This window comes from Emericellopsis atlantica, assembly GCF_019669845.1.
Source record: "Emericellopsis atlantica unplaced genomic scaffold F5Z01scaffold_46, whole genome shotgun sequence".
In the NCBI taxonomy this organism is placed as follows: Eukaryota; Fungi; Ascomycota; class Sordariomycetes; order Hypocreales; family Bionectriaceae; genus Emericellopsis; species Emericellopsis atlantica.
This window is the reverse complement of record NW_025764748.1, coordinates 11,996-26,652: the sequence shown is the minus strand read 5'-3', so window position 1 is coordinate 26,652 and position 14,657 is coordinate 11,996. Positions and strand designations below refer to the sequence as shown.

Sequence of the window (14,657 nt, the reverse complement as noted above, 5' to 3'; positions counted from 1 at the left end):
CGGTTGCTTGCCCGTTGATGTTGCGCGGATCGAAGATGCCATGGTGGGGCTCAAGCGCCGATGATGTGGTCTGGGCTGCTGGGCATCTCAGTGCGCTCTCGTTGTGTGGCTCATCGTATATCTCCGTTAACACCGTCAAGTACCGACTATAAAGGCATCTGTCCCATCAGCGCGTCTTGCAGACCAGCTCGAACAGGATCACCTAACTCACCCCGGACAACCGCCACCATGCCACTCGTAGCAAGCAAGCTCACCAACCGCATCATCCTGGGTCTGATGACCTTTGGAGAGTCTGCTGCCGACGGTGCCCGCATCACCGATCTAGCCACCTTGAACAAAGCGCTTGATGTCTTTCAGAGCCGCGGCTACAATGAGGTCGACACAGCGCGCGTCTATGTTGGCGAACAGCAGGAGGCCTTCACTGCAAAGGCGGGCTGGAAGGAAAGAGGGCTCACCCTTGCAACCAAAGTCCGCTACCCCAAGGACCCTGGCGACAACGCTGGAGACAAGGTGATCAAGTCCGTGGAAGAGAGCCTCCAGGCGCTAGGCACGGACAAGGTCGATGTAGGTTCGCCCCTCTTTATGAGAGGGCCCCGAGACTAACATGGTGATGAGCTTCTATACCTGCACCGTGCGGACAGAGGAGTGCCGTTTGCCGAAACGCTCGAGGCAGTTGACAGGCTGCACAAGCAGGGCAAGTTCATCCGACTGGGACTGAGCAACTTCACGGCCTTTGAGGTCGCCGAAGTCGTGATGACCTGCCAGCAGAATGGCTGGGTCCGCCCCACGGTATACCAAGGAATGTACAACGCCATCACGCGCAACATCGAGTCCGAGCTCTTTGTCGCATGCAGACGCTATGGCCTTGATATTGTGGTCTACAACCCCATCGCAGGGGGTCTCTTCTCGGGCAAGATCAAGAGCCAGGATATCCTGCCCGAGTCTGGTCGGTTTAGCCACAACAATGGCGCGCAAGGCGAGGGATACCGCAAGAGGTACTTTAAGGATTCCACGTTCCAGGCGCTTAAGCTCATGGAGGAGGTGTCTGCCAAGCACAACCTCTCAATGATCGAGATGGCGCTGCGCTGGGTCGTTCACCACTCGCAGCTGAAAATCACGGATGGCAACGACGGGATCTTGATCGGCGTGTCGAGTGTCGAACAGCTGGAGCAGAACCTTAACAATCTGGAAAAGGGACCGTTGCCAGAAGAGGTGGTGCAGGCGCTTGATCAAGCGTGGACGATAACAAAGGCTGATTCGACAGTCTACTGGCACGGGGATTTGGAGTATACGTATGATACAAAGAAGGCGCTTTTTGGGGAGCGCCTGTAGTCATCTGAGCTTGCTAGAGACATAACAATTAATTAGCTGCTACGCGCATGAATCGCATGTGAAATCCCTCCTGATGAGAAATGGTCGTGCCGTCATGTCATCTGATTAGCGGCCAAGGGGCCTAGGGACTCAGGGGGCCCCATACTGCTGAGTCAGCACCCTGTTCGGGCTTCTGATTCGCTGACCGGGCGACCCGGACCAATGAGCGCACGTGGGGAAATACGCCGTCAACCGGGCCTCGAGGACCCCGTCCTGCACGTTGCCATCATCTGGCCTGCAAGGCGATTATTAAGGAAGACTGCACAAATCCTCCACCTTGCTTAACATTACCTTCACGCTTTGCTCTCGCCAAACTTTGGGTTTGATGTTTTGATACGCATACGAAGGACGGGTACATCGAATGCCGCCTACATTCCCCCGACGATAGACTGCAGGCAGTCGCGAAGCCGTTCCGCGTCTCCCTCGCTACTCGCTACCCTACCAGTATTCCTCCATTGGCGCCATGGCAGGGCACGCACCGCTGGATAGCGGCCACTCAGGTCAACCGCTTCTGTACAAGGCTGAGGAGCAGGATGGAGGTCCGCCTGGCTACAGTGGTGAGAATGATGTGGCCGACCACCAACAACTACCAAGCATGTCGGAACGCCTGTACGACGGGGGCGAGCAACAACGTCTATACGACGTAAGGCGGTCGGAAGAAGAGCAAGGGAACCCACCGCCTTCGAGGCCGACCTTTAGCAGAGGATCCACGATGCACAGTCGGAATCCGCGAGAAATTGCCGCTGAGAATGTCGCCAAGAAGAAATACACCTTTGCCGCCTTCTTTCTCGTCGTCAGCCTCATAACCTTCTGCATCCAGACCGAGCTGAGCGCGTACATCCAGAACGACCTTGGATGGGGGAAAGCATACTGTATGATGTACTTCACCCACGGATCATGGGTCGTGCTGTGGCCCGCGACTGTTGTCGTCCTCGAGCTTCAGAACCGAACGGTCCCATGGAAGGTGTTTCTGCGAAAGCACTTTGAGTCCCTCAAAGCGACCGCGACCATGGTGGAGACGAGATCGTTGGATGTCCACAAGCCGTCCGTCGCGCACAGGGCGGACCCCATACGCTACATGGCGAGGTACACTGCCATCATCACCACCGCATTGACGGTGGCAGGGTTAAGCTGGTATGTCGCCGTGGCGCTCACGACACCGTCCGATCTCACGGCGATATACAACTGCTCGGCGTTTTTCGCCTATGTGTTCTCGGTGCCCCTGTTGAAAGAGCCTTTGAGGCTTGACAAGTCGGTGGCTGTGATCATTGCCATTGGTGGTGTTCTGGTGGTAGCATACGGCGACAGCAAGGACTCGGCGGGTGAGGATGGCAAAGTCGACACTACAGCTGGCGGCCGTTTCATTGGGAATATCGTGATTGGCATAGGGTCGGTCTTGTATGGTCTGTACGAGGTGCTGTACAAGCGCTACGCCTGTCCACCCGAGGGTTGCTCCCCTGGCCGAGGAGTTGTCTTTGCCACGACCTTTGGATCGCTCATCGGCATCTTCACTCTCCTTGTTCTCTGGATTCCATTGCCTATTCTGCATTGGCTGGACATTGAACGTTTCGAGCTCCCTGATGCCCGCACTGGCGCGCTCGTGCTCTGCGCCGTTCTCGCCAATGCCACCTTTAGCGGCTCCTTCCTGGTCCTGATCTCGCTCACTTCCCCCGTCCTATCATCGGTCGCCGCCCTGCTCACCATCTTCTTGGTGGCCATTGTGGACTGGTTTATTACGGGCAAATCTTTGAGCTGGGCAGCCATCATCGGTGGCACTATGATCATCGTGGCATTTGTGGGTTTGAGCTGGAGTACATATCGGGAGATGAAGGAGCATGAAGCACAGAAGCTCAGTGTCGATCTATCGGACAGTGATCTAGAGGACGGTGAAGACTCATAGAACGACATACAATTGTGCATTTTGGCGTTTGCAGTTTGGCATTTGGGTATCATCATGGGTAGCTTGAAGGATGTTGGGCAGATCATTGCGTGTGCCTGGGTTGGGTAGGGGCTTCGAAGCGTTCAGTGGATTATGGCACGCGTCACTTGTATCTAGATCAGTGCCATACATCTTCATAAAGTGTGCCTCAACTTGTATGGCAGTGAGCACGATGCAACAATCAACCGTGGCCGTTAGTCGGTCCTTAGTCGCCTATTACTCTGTGGTAATTTCATGCAAGCCTGCCATCGTCGATGGGATGATTTGCTCCTTTCAATCTGCGCTGATGCTCGAAAGCAAGGCAACACACAACCCTTGGGCGACGTGCGATACAAGAGCCCATGTATACGTAGACAGTATGGTTAAGTATGCAGTGGTACCTGTACACTCAGGCAGTGAGGTCGTGAGTCGGAATGAGCTCCAGCAACGATGGCTGTTTGTGAATATCGGACGAAATATCAGTCACTGACTGATCGCCCGCTCACCATGTTCGCACCTGCCGAGGGCTTTCCTCGTACCTAACTCACGCTCACATACAAGCAGATGAAATTTTCTTCTTAACCTCCCATCTTCCACCCACCTCACCCTTTTCGCCACACCGCGGTGCGTTTTGCCTACCGCTAGCATCAAGATGACCTTAACATCTATGGACACCCTGCCAGACACCAGCGCGGCGACCACCCACTGGATTCACCAGCTAGGTGAGGGTCGACGTGCAACTATTGAACCCCTGTGGAGGAAATATCAGCAAGGCAGCTTCCCACTTGCATCTCCTACTTGTACCACAGCTCACGTGGAGCTGGTATCGAAGCACAATCTCCTCATCGAATCGACTGTCGATGCCTCTGGCCAGCCGTCGAGTGTTAGCGTAGAGAATATGGGTTCACCACATTCCCACGCTGGGGGTTTCATGGGCTTCCATCCTGAGAAGCGTTGCCTCGCGTTCAGAGGCGAAGCACGATTCCTCGAGATATTCCAGGATTTTGCGAGCAACTTTGTCAAAGAGGACCACATCGTCTCGGTCCTTCAGACGCCGGTTGAGGTTGATTTCCCACCTGAGGGTCTGCCTGCTGGTCTGGAGTTTGCGGAATTCGCAGGCAGGGTAGAGACTGTGGAATATGTAATGTGGTTGAAAGCGGCTGATGAAGACCATGGTAAGTCTTTCCGCCAAGACAATCTACTGATCTGACATGGAACAGAACCCGGGGCTGAGAGCATCACCGTGCTGGGCGTTACCCAAGGAGGCATCGAGTTGGACGTCAACGAGATCGAGATGGCAGATTCTATGCCGTGCGAAGCAGATACAACAGAGCTGCCAAGCTTGGTCGATGCTGGTATAGACGTTTGCTTGTCTTCGGACCCCCCCGAGTCAAAGTTCTTCAGCGAGGATGGGAACCCCCGACGCCCTACAAACATCAGTCCTCTGACGGAGGCGGGCTGTCTCGAGTCTCCAATTGCAGCACCAGCCGTTGGAACATCAGTCGCTCCATCGGTGGAGTTACCGCTGCCGGCCCTTTCGATAAGCGAGTCTGTTACATCTGCGCAAAACCCGCCACGGGTCCTTCGATCCACCGCACGTAGCGGAAGCCGTGGCCTGAGAAGTCGTGAAGAATCGGCCGACGAGCTCTCGCTTGGCCATGAAGACCCGAGACTCCCAGCAAAGAAAGGGTTCTGGGATCATAAAGAGAACGAGAAGCCGATGGTTGTTGTGTCGGAGACCGAGAATTGGACAAAGTATCCGCTACGAGCAAGCTCGCGAGCGCCAAGATCCTCCTCTGCTGTCAAGGAGCCAGCACCTGTCCTTGTGGCGGAGAAGATCACGGCTTGGAAGAAGAAGGGTACCGCAAAAGTCAAACGTGGAAGCGCTAAGAAGGGACGAAAGTGAATCTGGATCTATCTGTCAAGGGAAGGGAAGTGATTGAGAAAAATTCTGTGGCCATACAGACTCACGGAACCTGTCGCGAGATAATCGGAAACTGTCACTCATAGGCCTGCATTGTGGCAACCGTCTTGGTCGCTTGTATTGCTCGCTGACATCGTCGTCAGTACAATGTAGGTAAATGATCAATACAGAACTCCGTGCCGCTCTCCTCCTCTAGGGCCCATGCCGAAAAAAAGGGGTATCACATTCACACTCCACAAACACTGCCTTGGTCTCCTCAAAGCAGAAGCGCAGCCGCAACAGCAACGCCCGCAGCAACGACGAAAGGTGCTTCCGACCCGGCCGCAAGGTTCTCGTTTGGATCTTCGCCATCGCACCACTCGGAGTTAGGTCCAATAGGACTCTCGGGGCAATGCTCCTCCGCCTTGCTCATAATATCTGCGTGCGCAGTAGCCCAAGACTTTGCCTCGCTAGAGTAGCTGCTCCAAGCATCATACAGCGATTCTGGCAGCGTGTAGCAGCCTTCTTCTGTAGGCACGTCGATCGCCTGGATCAGGTCGGGATCAGGCGTAGGGAGAGAGTCGACGAACTCCTCGGCGGCCTTAACGCATTCGTCGCTCACGTCGCCGAAGGGGTTCGGGAAGAACGTTTGCCGGGGTAGGAGGAGGTGACGTTTGGCAGCAGGCACGGCTTTGAAGTCTCTTGTCGTTTTCGTAGGTTCTTCGGCCAAGGCAGATATCGCCAGGGCCAGGATGGATAGTACGAAGTGCATCTTGAAATGGTGTAGGAGGTCGTTCGTCATGCGCGTGGGCAATGCAAACTAGGAAACCCAAGGACAGACCCTAGTCTGGAGTCTCTGGGCGGCTTGCATTCCTTTTAACTCCTTTTATATCGGCGAACCACGCAAAAATTGAATCCTTTGCTGATCCTTCTTGGGCGTTGCTGCGTGCGCCGCATGCGCCTCGGAGATCCACAGGTCCAGGAGGAGCCTGGGACCAAGTTAAATCCTTGTCTTGTCTTCCACGAGGGGCGGATCACTGTCATTGCTGACTTTTCAGTCCCGGAATGGGTGTTTTTCGCAATTGTGTGAACATTTTCTTACGTGTTGGCGCAGCGTGGTCTGGTTCTGAAGAGGCAAAGATGCGTCGGGCGTCAGCCTGCCTGGGACGACATGACGTTTACTCCGCAGGCTGGCAAATAATGTGGTAGCGTGCCAGATGAAACGAGAAACTCTGAGAGGAAATGATAGCTCAACTCCTTAATTAGATGTTTGGACGTTTCAGAGAGGAAACCTGCCGATACGACGCATTTTGCTAATGTTAAGCATGTCGTGTGGTGAACCCTGGGCAGTTGACGTCAAAGGGACTTTGGCGGGCTATCCTTATCAGCAAATCGTCATGGCACTTGCCAACGCCATGCTGCTGTTCTGGGCGCCACTCAGGCACGGCACGGCTCACTTTGTTCAAGTTGTCACTCGAAGCTGCATCTCAAGTGGACTGGAGGTGAAGGGAGCTAGATATTTATTAAAAAACTTAGCGTTAGGCTTAAAAATAATACAATACCTATGTATTATTTTTTTAAAAAAAAATTTAACTTGAAGCTAAAATAAAACAATCTCTTAGGAAAAAAGGCTGCTGGACTGAAGTCACTGGACCAGCCCGGGGCCGTTGTCTAACGGGGCAACGACTGGAGGGGCAGGCGCGACCGGGATGCTCCACCGAGTCCGACTTCGGGCCCGAAAACACCATCACGAAAAACCTCATTCAAGAATCCCATTCTGTGGCCCGTGAGCTGGCGAAACATTGGCATTGCATTTGAAGCGGTCAGACACACCATGGACTCCTTCATTATCAAGACGCCCTCATCGAGCGCCAACATTGGCCCTGGCTTCGACGTCATTGGCCTCGCGCTCTCCATCTACCTGGAACTCCACGTTACTGTTGACCGAACAAAGACGTCTTCCAATGAGCCGCTGAACTGCAAGGTCACCTACGAGGGCCAGGGCGAGGATTCTGGAGACATCGACTTGGACCCACAGAAGAATCTGATCACACGGGTTGCGCTCTATGTCCTGCGCTGTCACGGACAGAGGTCTTTCCCAGTCGAGACGCATGTGCACATCAAGAACCCCATACCTCTGGGCAGAGGGCTGGGCAGCTCAGGAGCAGCGGTTGTCGCGGGTGTGGTGCTAGGCAAGGAGGTAGGAGGGCTGAACCACCTGACGGACGAGCGTCTATTCGACTACTGTCTCATGATCGGTGAGTAACCTAGGGCTGTCCACACACGGAACGTTGACTGACCCCACACGCAGAGAGGCATCCCGACAACGTGGGCGCTGCCTTGTTCGGTGGCTTTGTTGGCACCTATCTCAAGCCCTTGAGCCCCGAGGACACAGCTCGCACCGAGATCCCTCTGAGTGAGGTTCTGCCAGCACCAGCTGGTGGCGTCGACACGGGCGAGACACCCCCTGACCCGCCCCACGGCATTGGGCATCACATCAAGTTCCCCTGGACCAAGGAGATCAAGGCCATCGCCATCATCCCCGACTTTGTCGTCCCCACACACAAGGCCCGCGAGGTACTGCCCGAGAAGTACGTGCGACCCGATGTCGTCTTCAACTTGCAGCGCATAGCTCTGCTGCCGGTAGCGTTGGGCCAGTCGCCACCTGACCCAGAACTCATCCATCTCGCGATGCAGGACAAGATTCATCAGCCATACCGCCAATTGCTGATTCCAGGTCTCAATGAGATTGTGGATAGCATGTCGCCCAAGAAGGACCCTGGATTCCTGGGCGTATGCTTGTCCGGCGCAGGCCCCACGATTCTGGCACTGGCTACGCACGATTTTGAGACCATTTCCGGGAAGATTATTGCCAAATTGAGAGAGTTTAACGATGACAAGAATCTCAAGTGCGAATGGCAGGTGCTGGAGCCTGCTGAGGGTACCAAGGTTATCAGGGCCTGAGGTCTGGGCTCAATAATGATGTTATGATTCTATAGACACCAAAGATCTACCATGTCGAGACCAAAAGACTTGCTATTCGAAGTATTCGGGTACTGCTAGACGTGCGTCGGGCCACTTGGACTGTTTGTACCGCCCTTTCGTCATTCCGTCTCCAACAACTTGTAATCAACATTGGTTGGGAGACAGGGCAGTATGGCCACGTATTTTTGATACAGGCGCTGTGCCTATGATTTAGACGGCTTCCTTTCAATCTGAGGCCAAACAAAAACGCTTGAGATGTAGTAGTTAGTAGACAAATGTTGACCCAGGGGCCAGGGGCAGAGTGGCCAATTTGTTGAGATCTATATCTGCCCTACCCTAGAGTCGATTTAGGTACCTTACCCTGATAGATCAACAGATCTACGGCTGGTGCAAGTCGATCATCATGTGGAGCCCGTCCCGGGTCCCTGATCCATCGACCAAGTCTCAATTTTCGTGATCACGAATACCTCGGCTCACGAGTATACCCACCCCGACGTCTCCGAGTCGATTTTCTTTTTTGTTGTTAATAATTGACCAGTCCCTCTCTTTGCGTATTCCTACATGCCCGGCTTGCAACCCATTTGCTCGACCAGTACCCTCCTTTGCTATCTTCGTGCCGTACCTCTCTGGCTCTTTGCCCTGATCTGCATCGCGATCATCCCACTTCGCGCCTACTTTGCGCGCAACACTGCCCATCGTGGCGGTCCGAAAAAGCACTGATAAAATGGCGTCGGCGTCGAGTCGCGTGGACGCCTTTGCGCTGTTTGTCCCCGTGGTGGTGCCGTTGATACTCGGCGGCGGAGGTTATGCTGCCTACAAGGTGGACTGGAAGATGGCCATCACCCACTTTCTGACTGGACCGGGCAGAACGTCGAGGATCCTCTTGCTGTTCTTCTGCTGGTTCAACTGGAAGAACTTGCCCTTTGCGTGGACGGTAGGTCTTGGGTGGCCTCACTATCTTCCTCAAGTTAGCTAACCATGGAATGGCTAGTTCCGCGTGTTCTACACCATCATGTACCATCACTTCATTCGCAAATCCCCGCCACTTGGCCCACGGGCCCTGTACAAGCCCATGATTTCGACTACCAGGGCCCCTCTCCTCGAGATCGACTACAACCTCCACAAATCCAACAGTACCTTCTTCACTGACCTCGATGTCTCCCGGTCGCACCTTGTCTCGTACCTGCTTCGCTCCACGATGCGCAAGCTTACCCACAACAGCCGATCGCGCCTCGTCCTCGACCCCAAGACCAAGGAACCGGTGAATGGCCCATTGGGTATCTTGCTCGGCGCTGTGACGTGCAGCTTCAAGAAGGAGTGCCCGCCGTTCAAGCAGTACGAGGTATGGAGTCGGATTCTGTGCTGGGACCGCAAGTGGCTGTACGTGATCACCCACTTTGTGCCCAAGGGCACTGCGAGGCCGACTGAGTGGCTGGACCCTTCGTTCCGTGGTGTCAAGGTCCGTGGCGGGCAAGATGCCACAGGCGGCTGGGAGCGCAAAATCATTGCGACGGCGATCAGCAAGTACGTCTTCAAAGTTGGACGTCTGACCGTGAACCCGGCGCTCATGCTCTCCGATGGCGGGATGCTCCCTGAGCGCCCGGGTGGCTGGATGAGCGGCGAGGCGCAGGTCGGCGACGAGAGCGTCGACCTGAGCGACGTCGACTTGGACAAGGACGGAGAGTGGGATTGGAGGCGCGTCGAGGCTGAGAGGAGGAGGGGCATGGAGCTTGGATCCAAGTTCCACGAGCTTGACAAAGCGCACGACCTGTTTGACGGCGGAAGCCAGGGCGCTCTCCGAACGGCGTGGCCTAACTAATCGAAGGAGGGAGGAGGCACAACACGGTAACATTTGCGAATGGATCTTACTGATAGAGATAGACATAGATATGCATAGACTGGCCAGACCAAAGGACCGAAATGACACAAATACAGTATATTCCAGTAACCCATAGACGCCTTGCCTCGACTTTTCCTCCTTTTCCAAATTCAACCACTTGTCGTTACAGAGCCGCCGCGGCAGCAAGAAGCACAACGCCGACTATTCCAGCCCCATATGATGTAGCTGAATCTGGTGTTGGTGTGCCGACAGGCTCACTTGTCGTTTCGGGGACAGTCTGGCTCGTTGAGGGAGTGGCTTGAGCAGTTGTGCCCGCGGCAATGATATCGGCGCAGATGCCAGCGACAGCAGCAGCAGTGTCTGGGCTCGTTAATAACGACAATTGGTTCTCGAGCAACGTGGTCGCCACAAAACATGGAGAGTCTTACCGGTGATCTCCTCAAAGGAGCAGCCATCCGAAACGAGACAGGGCGAGACCTCTGCGGTCAATGCCTCAATATTCCGGCATTGACATTCTAGGTCGGTGATCGCACAACCGAATTGTTCCACGCCTTTGACGATACACGACAGTGAGCACGGCGGCAGCTTCTCCTGGAGAGCCTTGAGGTCGGTCGTGGTAGTGGCTCTGGCAGCAGCGGCGAGCACGACGATGAGAAGGCGTCGTCTCATGGCTGGCGATGGATGGAGCAGTAGGTAGTACAGATAATCTGGGGACGGAGGTTTGGCTTCTTGTGGATGAGAAGGGTAAGGGGACTTGAAGTAGGGCGATGGAGTCCCACATGGAGTGACACCTTGCGAATACTGTAACGTCAGGTACAGACCAAAAGAAGAACGGCCGGCTAAATGTGATACTGGGGGAGCAGGGCTACGGCGAGGGTCTCGATCACAGATGGATGGGTGGTGTCGACTCGTGAATAGTTACCCCGTTGGGTAATTAGGTGTATTATGAAGCAGCCACCCTCAGGTACCCAGCCAACCGTTTTCCCGATATTGGCTATTCGTGTCTTTGGAAGCCAAGGCATCTTCAGCTGGTCGCGAGTCAGCAAGTCAGTGACTCGTCCTACCCTGCCTGGATCTCGGCGCAGAGAGACTCACTGCAGAATCGATCTTGATACGGTCAAGTAATTATTACTTCTGACCGATTGGGTCCAGTGCAGAAGAGTCAAGGCTGGAGGGATCAGCCGAGACCGGACTGAAACTGTTGGGAGTCTTCAAAGTTGAAGCCACCTCGAGGAAGTGTGACTGACCCCTGTCTTTATGCATGTGGTAGCCAGCCCCTGCGTCGTCAACATGCAGTGACTTACACCAGTTGGCTTACGCGCCGGCTAACTCGCCTGACAGCCAGCTTCAGCCTTCAGCCTTCAGCCTTCCTGCCCCACGATTTTGATGTCTCCCACCTTCTCCAGACTAATTTGGTCATCACCGCCAGGGGAGGCATCGAGATATGGACTTGCAGTACTGCTACAGAGCTGATACAGCGTGGAAGATGGAGGACAGACTGCCCTCAAGAACCGTGCTTGTCCTTTGCAGAAGCGACACAATGAGCAAGGCAGCCAGCCACACCAATGACAATACTGGCCCCGTTGTGACCGCGTCTTCCCCCTGTAAAATGACAAAGAGTCGTCACGTCGACATGCCAAGCCAGATGATTTTGTGCAGATGAGTTTGGTATTGGACGTAAGAAAAAAGCCATTTGCTGAATTGCTCACGCTATCGACATAGTGCGAAGAGAGAACGTGATGCACTGGCACCTGATTCACCAATGAACTATGCGGGCTCTGGTTGTGCACGCCAAGGTCGCAAGGAGAGGCGCGAATACGCAGCCAATTATGGTACAAGAGGGGACAGTCTACATTCGAAAGAATCGCCATCGCAAGGCAGAATGCCACTCGCGCAGCCGGGGAAGGAAAAAAAAGAAAAGAAAAGAAAAGACAAGATTGTCAAAGTTCTCAGAGACTGTGTAAACATGGTCCGCATTGGAAGGGATCATGATGATCCCAATCCTCAGTGCTTGACTCTATGTATAGCTTCATCACAGAACTTCGACATCACAGGTCCTTGTAAACAGCCCAAACAAGGAGACGTCATCTCGGAGAGAGAAGAGGCTTCCCGCGAAGCCCAGAGTGTAAAAAAGTGAGAATCAGTCTCCCAGCCAGGCCGTCGCCAGGACCAGTGATCGACCCAACGAACGAACGCCCCCTCGCCTCGAGAATGAGCCCCATCGAGTAACCTAACTGCAAGATGCAGTCAAGCAATCGCATACCTATCAACCTCGACAAAAGATCCTCTCCGCCCGTTACCAGCAATTCCACATCACCGACACGGCTCACATGCCATCCATCCCCTCACACCACACGGCACCCCCAGCACTGCGCAAACCCACCAACCTGACGCGGACTCGTATCCTCATCCATAGGTGGCCAGACGGCAGGTTCACACAGGTCCGGGGATATGATGGTGCAAGAAGGACAGATGTAGCGGCATGAAGGGCGCGATGGTGGACCTGAAGGCCTAGGTCAGGGAGAGGTCAGCCGCTGTGCTTCTATGGCGGCGCGTTTCCGCACATCCTCTTCAGAGAGAGGAACGTCCGGGGACTTTCTCCCAAAGCTTCTGTGGGAGACGCTGGGCAGAGCCCAAGTGTCTCTGTATGTGAGCTTCGAATAGCGATTTGTCGAGCGAGGGGGAGTTGGAGAGAAACGGAAAGGAAAAAGCGAGGTTCGGAGCGCTGCAGAAAGTTTTATTGTAGCGTGTGGGGCGGTGATGGTGTGGATCACGTGATCGCGAAATGAAGAGCATTGGGCACCTGAGGTAGTCACTGCATTGAACATTCTAGGTCAGTCTGGAAGCCTTTTGAGTCAAAGAAAAGAGTGAAAACTGACCTCAATCCAATTGCAACAAATGTTTGTGATATCCAACGTGAAGTGCTTGCTGTAAGTGTCGCTTTTCGCAGGACATTGATGCTCTGCAGCCTGCAGGCAACGGATGGGCGTAGGTGCCTAAATTAGTGCAGGGCCTAATTCTGTCGCTACAATATTTCCCAGCCGCCAAGCCTCGCGCAGCTTCAACTCTTTTTGAGCTCCAGCCTTGCTGTGCCTGACCTCATCGGAAACCATCTCCTTCGTGATCAAAACTACTCGCCTGTCTTTATCGATCTTTCTCGAGTCGCCCACTAGCCGACGTCAGTCGAGTCACCCCCGGGCGCCTTTGCGTCTACAACCACCGAACCATCTCGAGACCGATTACAAAACGACGACAATGTCGGGCCTCTTTGGCGGCGGATCCACCACATCGGCTGCGGCCAGCAACCAGACGCAGGGCGATCTCAAGAGCGATGTGCCTCTCAGCAACCCGCCGACCGACTCTATATCCGACCTCGCCTTCAACCCGGGGCAGAACCAGTCCGACTTTCTCGCCGTGGCCTCGTGGGACAACAAGGTGCGAATCTACGAGATCAACGGCCAGGGACAGTCAGAAGGACGGTATCAGTATGAACACTCGCAGCCCGTGCTCAACGTCGACTTTTCACGCGATGGCACCAAGATTGTGAGCGCGGGCGCGGACAAGAGCGTCAAGGTCTGCGACCTCGCGTCCCAGCAGGAGATTGTGGCGGGGACGCACGACCAGCCCGTCCGCACGGCGCGCTTCTTCGAGGCGGGCGGCAACCCCATGGTCGTGTCCGGGTCGTGGGACAAGACGGTCAAGTACTGGGACATGCGGCAGCAGGGGCCTGCGGCGACGGTGCAGTGCCAGGACCGGGTGTACGCCATGGACGTCAAGGGAGACCTGTGCGTGGTCGGCACGGCCGACCGCTACATCAACGTCATCGACCTCAAAAACCCGCAGAAGATTTACAAGTCGATACAGAGCCCGCTCAAGTGGCAGACGCGGGTGGTGAGCTGCTTCACCGACTCGGCGGGCTATGCTATTGGCAGCATCGAGGGTCGGTGCGCGATTCAGTACGTCGAGGACAAGGACGCCAGGTATGTTGCTATTGGAATTCCCCTGTCCTTGCCCGCGAGGCACGCAAAGCAGAGAGACTCACACGTGATGACAGCTCCAACTTCTCGTTCAAGTGCCACAGAGACCCCGCCGTGAACAACACCGTCAACGTCCACGCCGTCAACGACATCTCCTTCCACCCCGTGCACGGCACCTTCAGCACCGCCGGTTCCGACGGCACCTTCCACTTCTGGGACAAGGATGCCAAGCACAGGCTCAAGGGGTATCCGAACGTGGGCGGATCCATCACGGCCACGGCGTTCAACAAGACTGGTTCCATTTTTGCCTACGCCATTAGTTATGACTGGAGCAAGGGGTACCAGAACAACACGTCGAGCTATCCTACGAAGGTCATGCTGCACCCGATACAGGGAGACGAGTGCAAGCCAAGGCCATCCATGAAGAAACGGTAGAGAGGCCCAGCTGAGCAAGGAGAGGGAGGACGATGTGGACTCGACGGCAGGGAAGGGAACAACAGGCTGAACGACGAGATATGCCACAGGATGGAGCAGCGCGGCAAGGTTCGGTACATTACGAATAGCAAAATGCGCCGGTCACTGGTGTGGAGAATTGAGTGCGTAGTGGTGGGCACGGTCTCGCCGTCCCAAGATAAGGCAAATGTAGTATTAAGATATAATGCC

At 54.8% G+C, this 14,657-nt stretch overlaps 8 protein-coding genes across 8 annotated transcripts; 6 read left to right on the top strand and 2 right to left on the bottom strand.

Annotated features, from left to right (window-relative positions):
- Positions 1 to 228: 228 nt before the first annotated feature.
- F5Z01DRAFT_630643 (aflatoxin B1 aldehyde reductase member 2) lies at positions 229 to 1,332 on the top strand (the record flags this gene model as incomplete). Its single annotated transcript, XM_046261741.1, has 2 exons — positions 229 to 564; positions 616 to 1,332. 2 exons carry the CDS (start codon positions 229 to 231, stop codon positions 1,330 to 1,332), a joined length of 1,053 nt encoding a protein of 350 aa, XP_046113847.1.
- Positions 1,333 to 1,834: 502 nt separating this feature from the next.
- On the top strand, positions 1,835 to 3,271 carry F5Z01DRAFT_630629 (putative DUF6 domain protein; the record flags this gene model as incomplete). Its single annotated transcript, XM_046261740.1, has 2 exons — positions 1,835 to 1,968; positions 2,020 to 3,271. The coding sequence occupies 2 exons, from the start codon at positions 1,835 to 1,837 to the stop codon at positions 3,269 to 3,271; spliced, it is 1,386 nt and encodes a 461-aa protein (XP_046113846.1).
- Positions 3,272 to 3,606: 335 nt separating this feature from the next.
- Positions 3,607 to 5,332, top strand: F5Z01DRAFT_434571 (uncharacterized protein). Its single transcript, XM_046259717.1, has 2 exons — positions 3,607 to 4,464; positions 4,510 to 5,332. Exons 1-2 carry the CDS (start codon positions 3,942 to 3,944, stop codon positions 5,193 to 5,195), a joined length of 1,209 nt encoding a protein of 402 aa, XP_046113845.1. The 5' UTR covers positions 3,607 to 3,941; the 3' UTR covers positions 5,196 to 5,332.
- Positions 5,333 to 5,469: 137 nt separating this feature from the next.
- Positions 5,470 to 5,964, bottom strand: F5Z01DRAFT_640718 (uncharacterized protein; the record flags this gene model as incomplete). Its single annotated transcript, XM_046262537.1, has 1 exon — positions 5,470 to 5,964. One exon carries the CDS (start codon positions 5,962 to 5,964, stop codon positions 5,470 to 5,472), a length of 495 nt encoding a protein of 164 aa, XP_046113844.1.
- An 899-nt stretch (positions 5,965 to 6,863) lies between these two features.
- On the top strand, positions 6,864 to 8,566 carry F5Z01DRAFT_740367 (ribosomal protein S5 domain 2-type protein). Its single transcript, XM_046266839.1, has 2 exons — positions 6,864 to 7,450; positions 7,504 to 8,566. Exons 1-2 carry the CDS (start codon positions 7,027 to 7,029, stop codon positions 8,154 to 8,156), a joined length of 1,077 nt encoding a protein of 358 aa, XP_046113843.1. The 5' UTR covers positions 6,864 to 7,026; the 3' UTR covers positions 8,157 to 8,566.
- Positions 8,567 to 10,123, top strand: F5Z01DRAFT_731346 (capsule polysaccharide biosynthesis protein). Its single transcript, XM_046266705.1, has 2 exons — positions 8,567 to 9,111; positions 9,169 to 10,123. Exons 1-2 carry the CDS (start codon positions 8,902 to 8,904, stop codon positions 9,994 to 9,996), a joined length of 1,038 nt encoding a protein of 345 aa, XP_046113842.1. The 5' UTR covers positions 8,567 to 8,901; the 3' UTR covers positions 9,997 to 10,123.
- On the bottom strand, positions 10,089 to 10,941 carry F5Z01DRAFT_434545 (uncharacterized protein). Its single transcript, XM_046259716.1, has 2 exons — positions 10,446 to 10,941; positions 10,089 to 10,377 (listed from the first exon to the last, which is right to left on the bottom strand). Exons 1-2 carry the CDS (start codon positions 10,684 to 10,686, stop codon positions 10,181 to 10,183), a joined length of 438 nt encoding a protein of 145 aa, XP_046113841.1. The 5' UTR covers positions 10,687 to 10,941; the 3' UTR covers positions 10,089 to 10,180.
- A 1,835-nt stretch (positions 10,942 to 12,776) lies between these two features.
- On the top strand, positions 12,777 to 14,634 carry F5Z01DRAFT_667721 (WD40-repeat-containing domain protein). The gene is made up of 3 exons (XM_046264301.1): positions 12,777 to 12,832; positions 12,897 to 13,994; positions 14,069 to 14,634. Exons 2-3 carry the CDS (start codon positions 13,273 to 13,275, stop codon positions 14,427 to 14,429), a joined length of 1,083 nt encoding a protein of 360 aa, XP_046113840.1. The 5' UTR covers positions 12,777 to 12,832; positions 12,897 to 13,272; the 3' UTR covers positions 14,430 to 14,634.
- Positions 14,635 to 14,657: the final 23 nt, after the last annotated feature.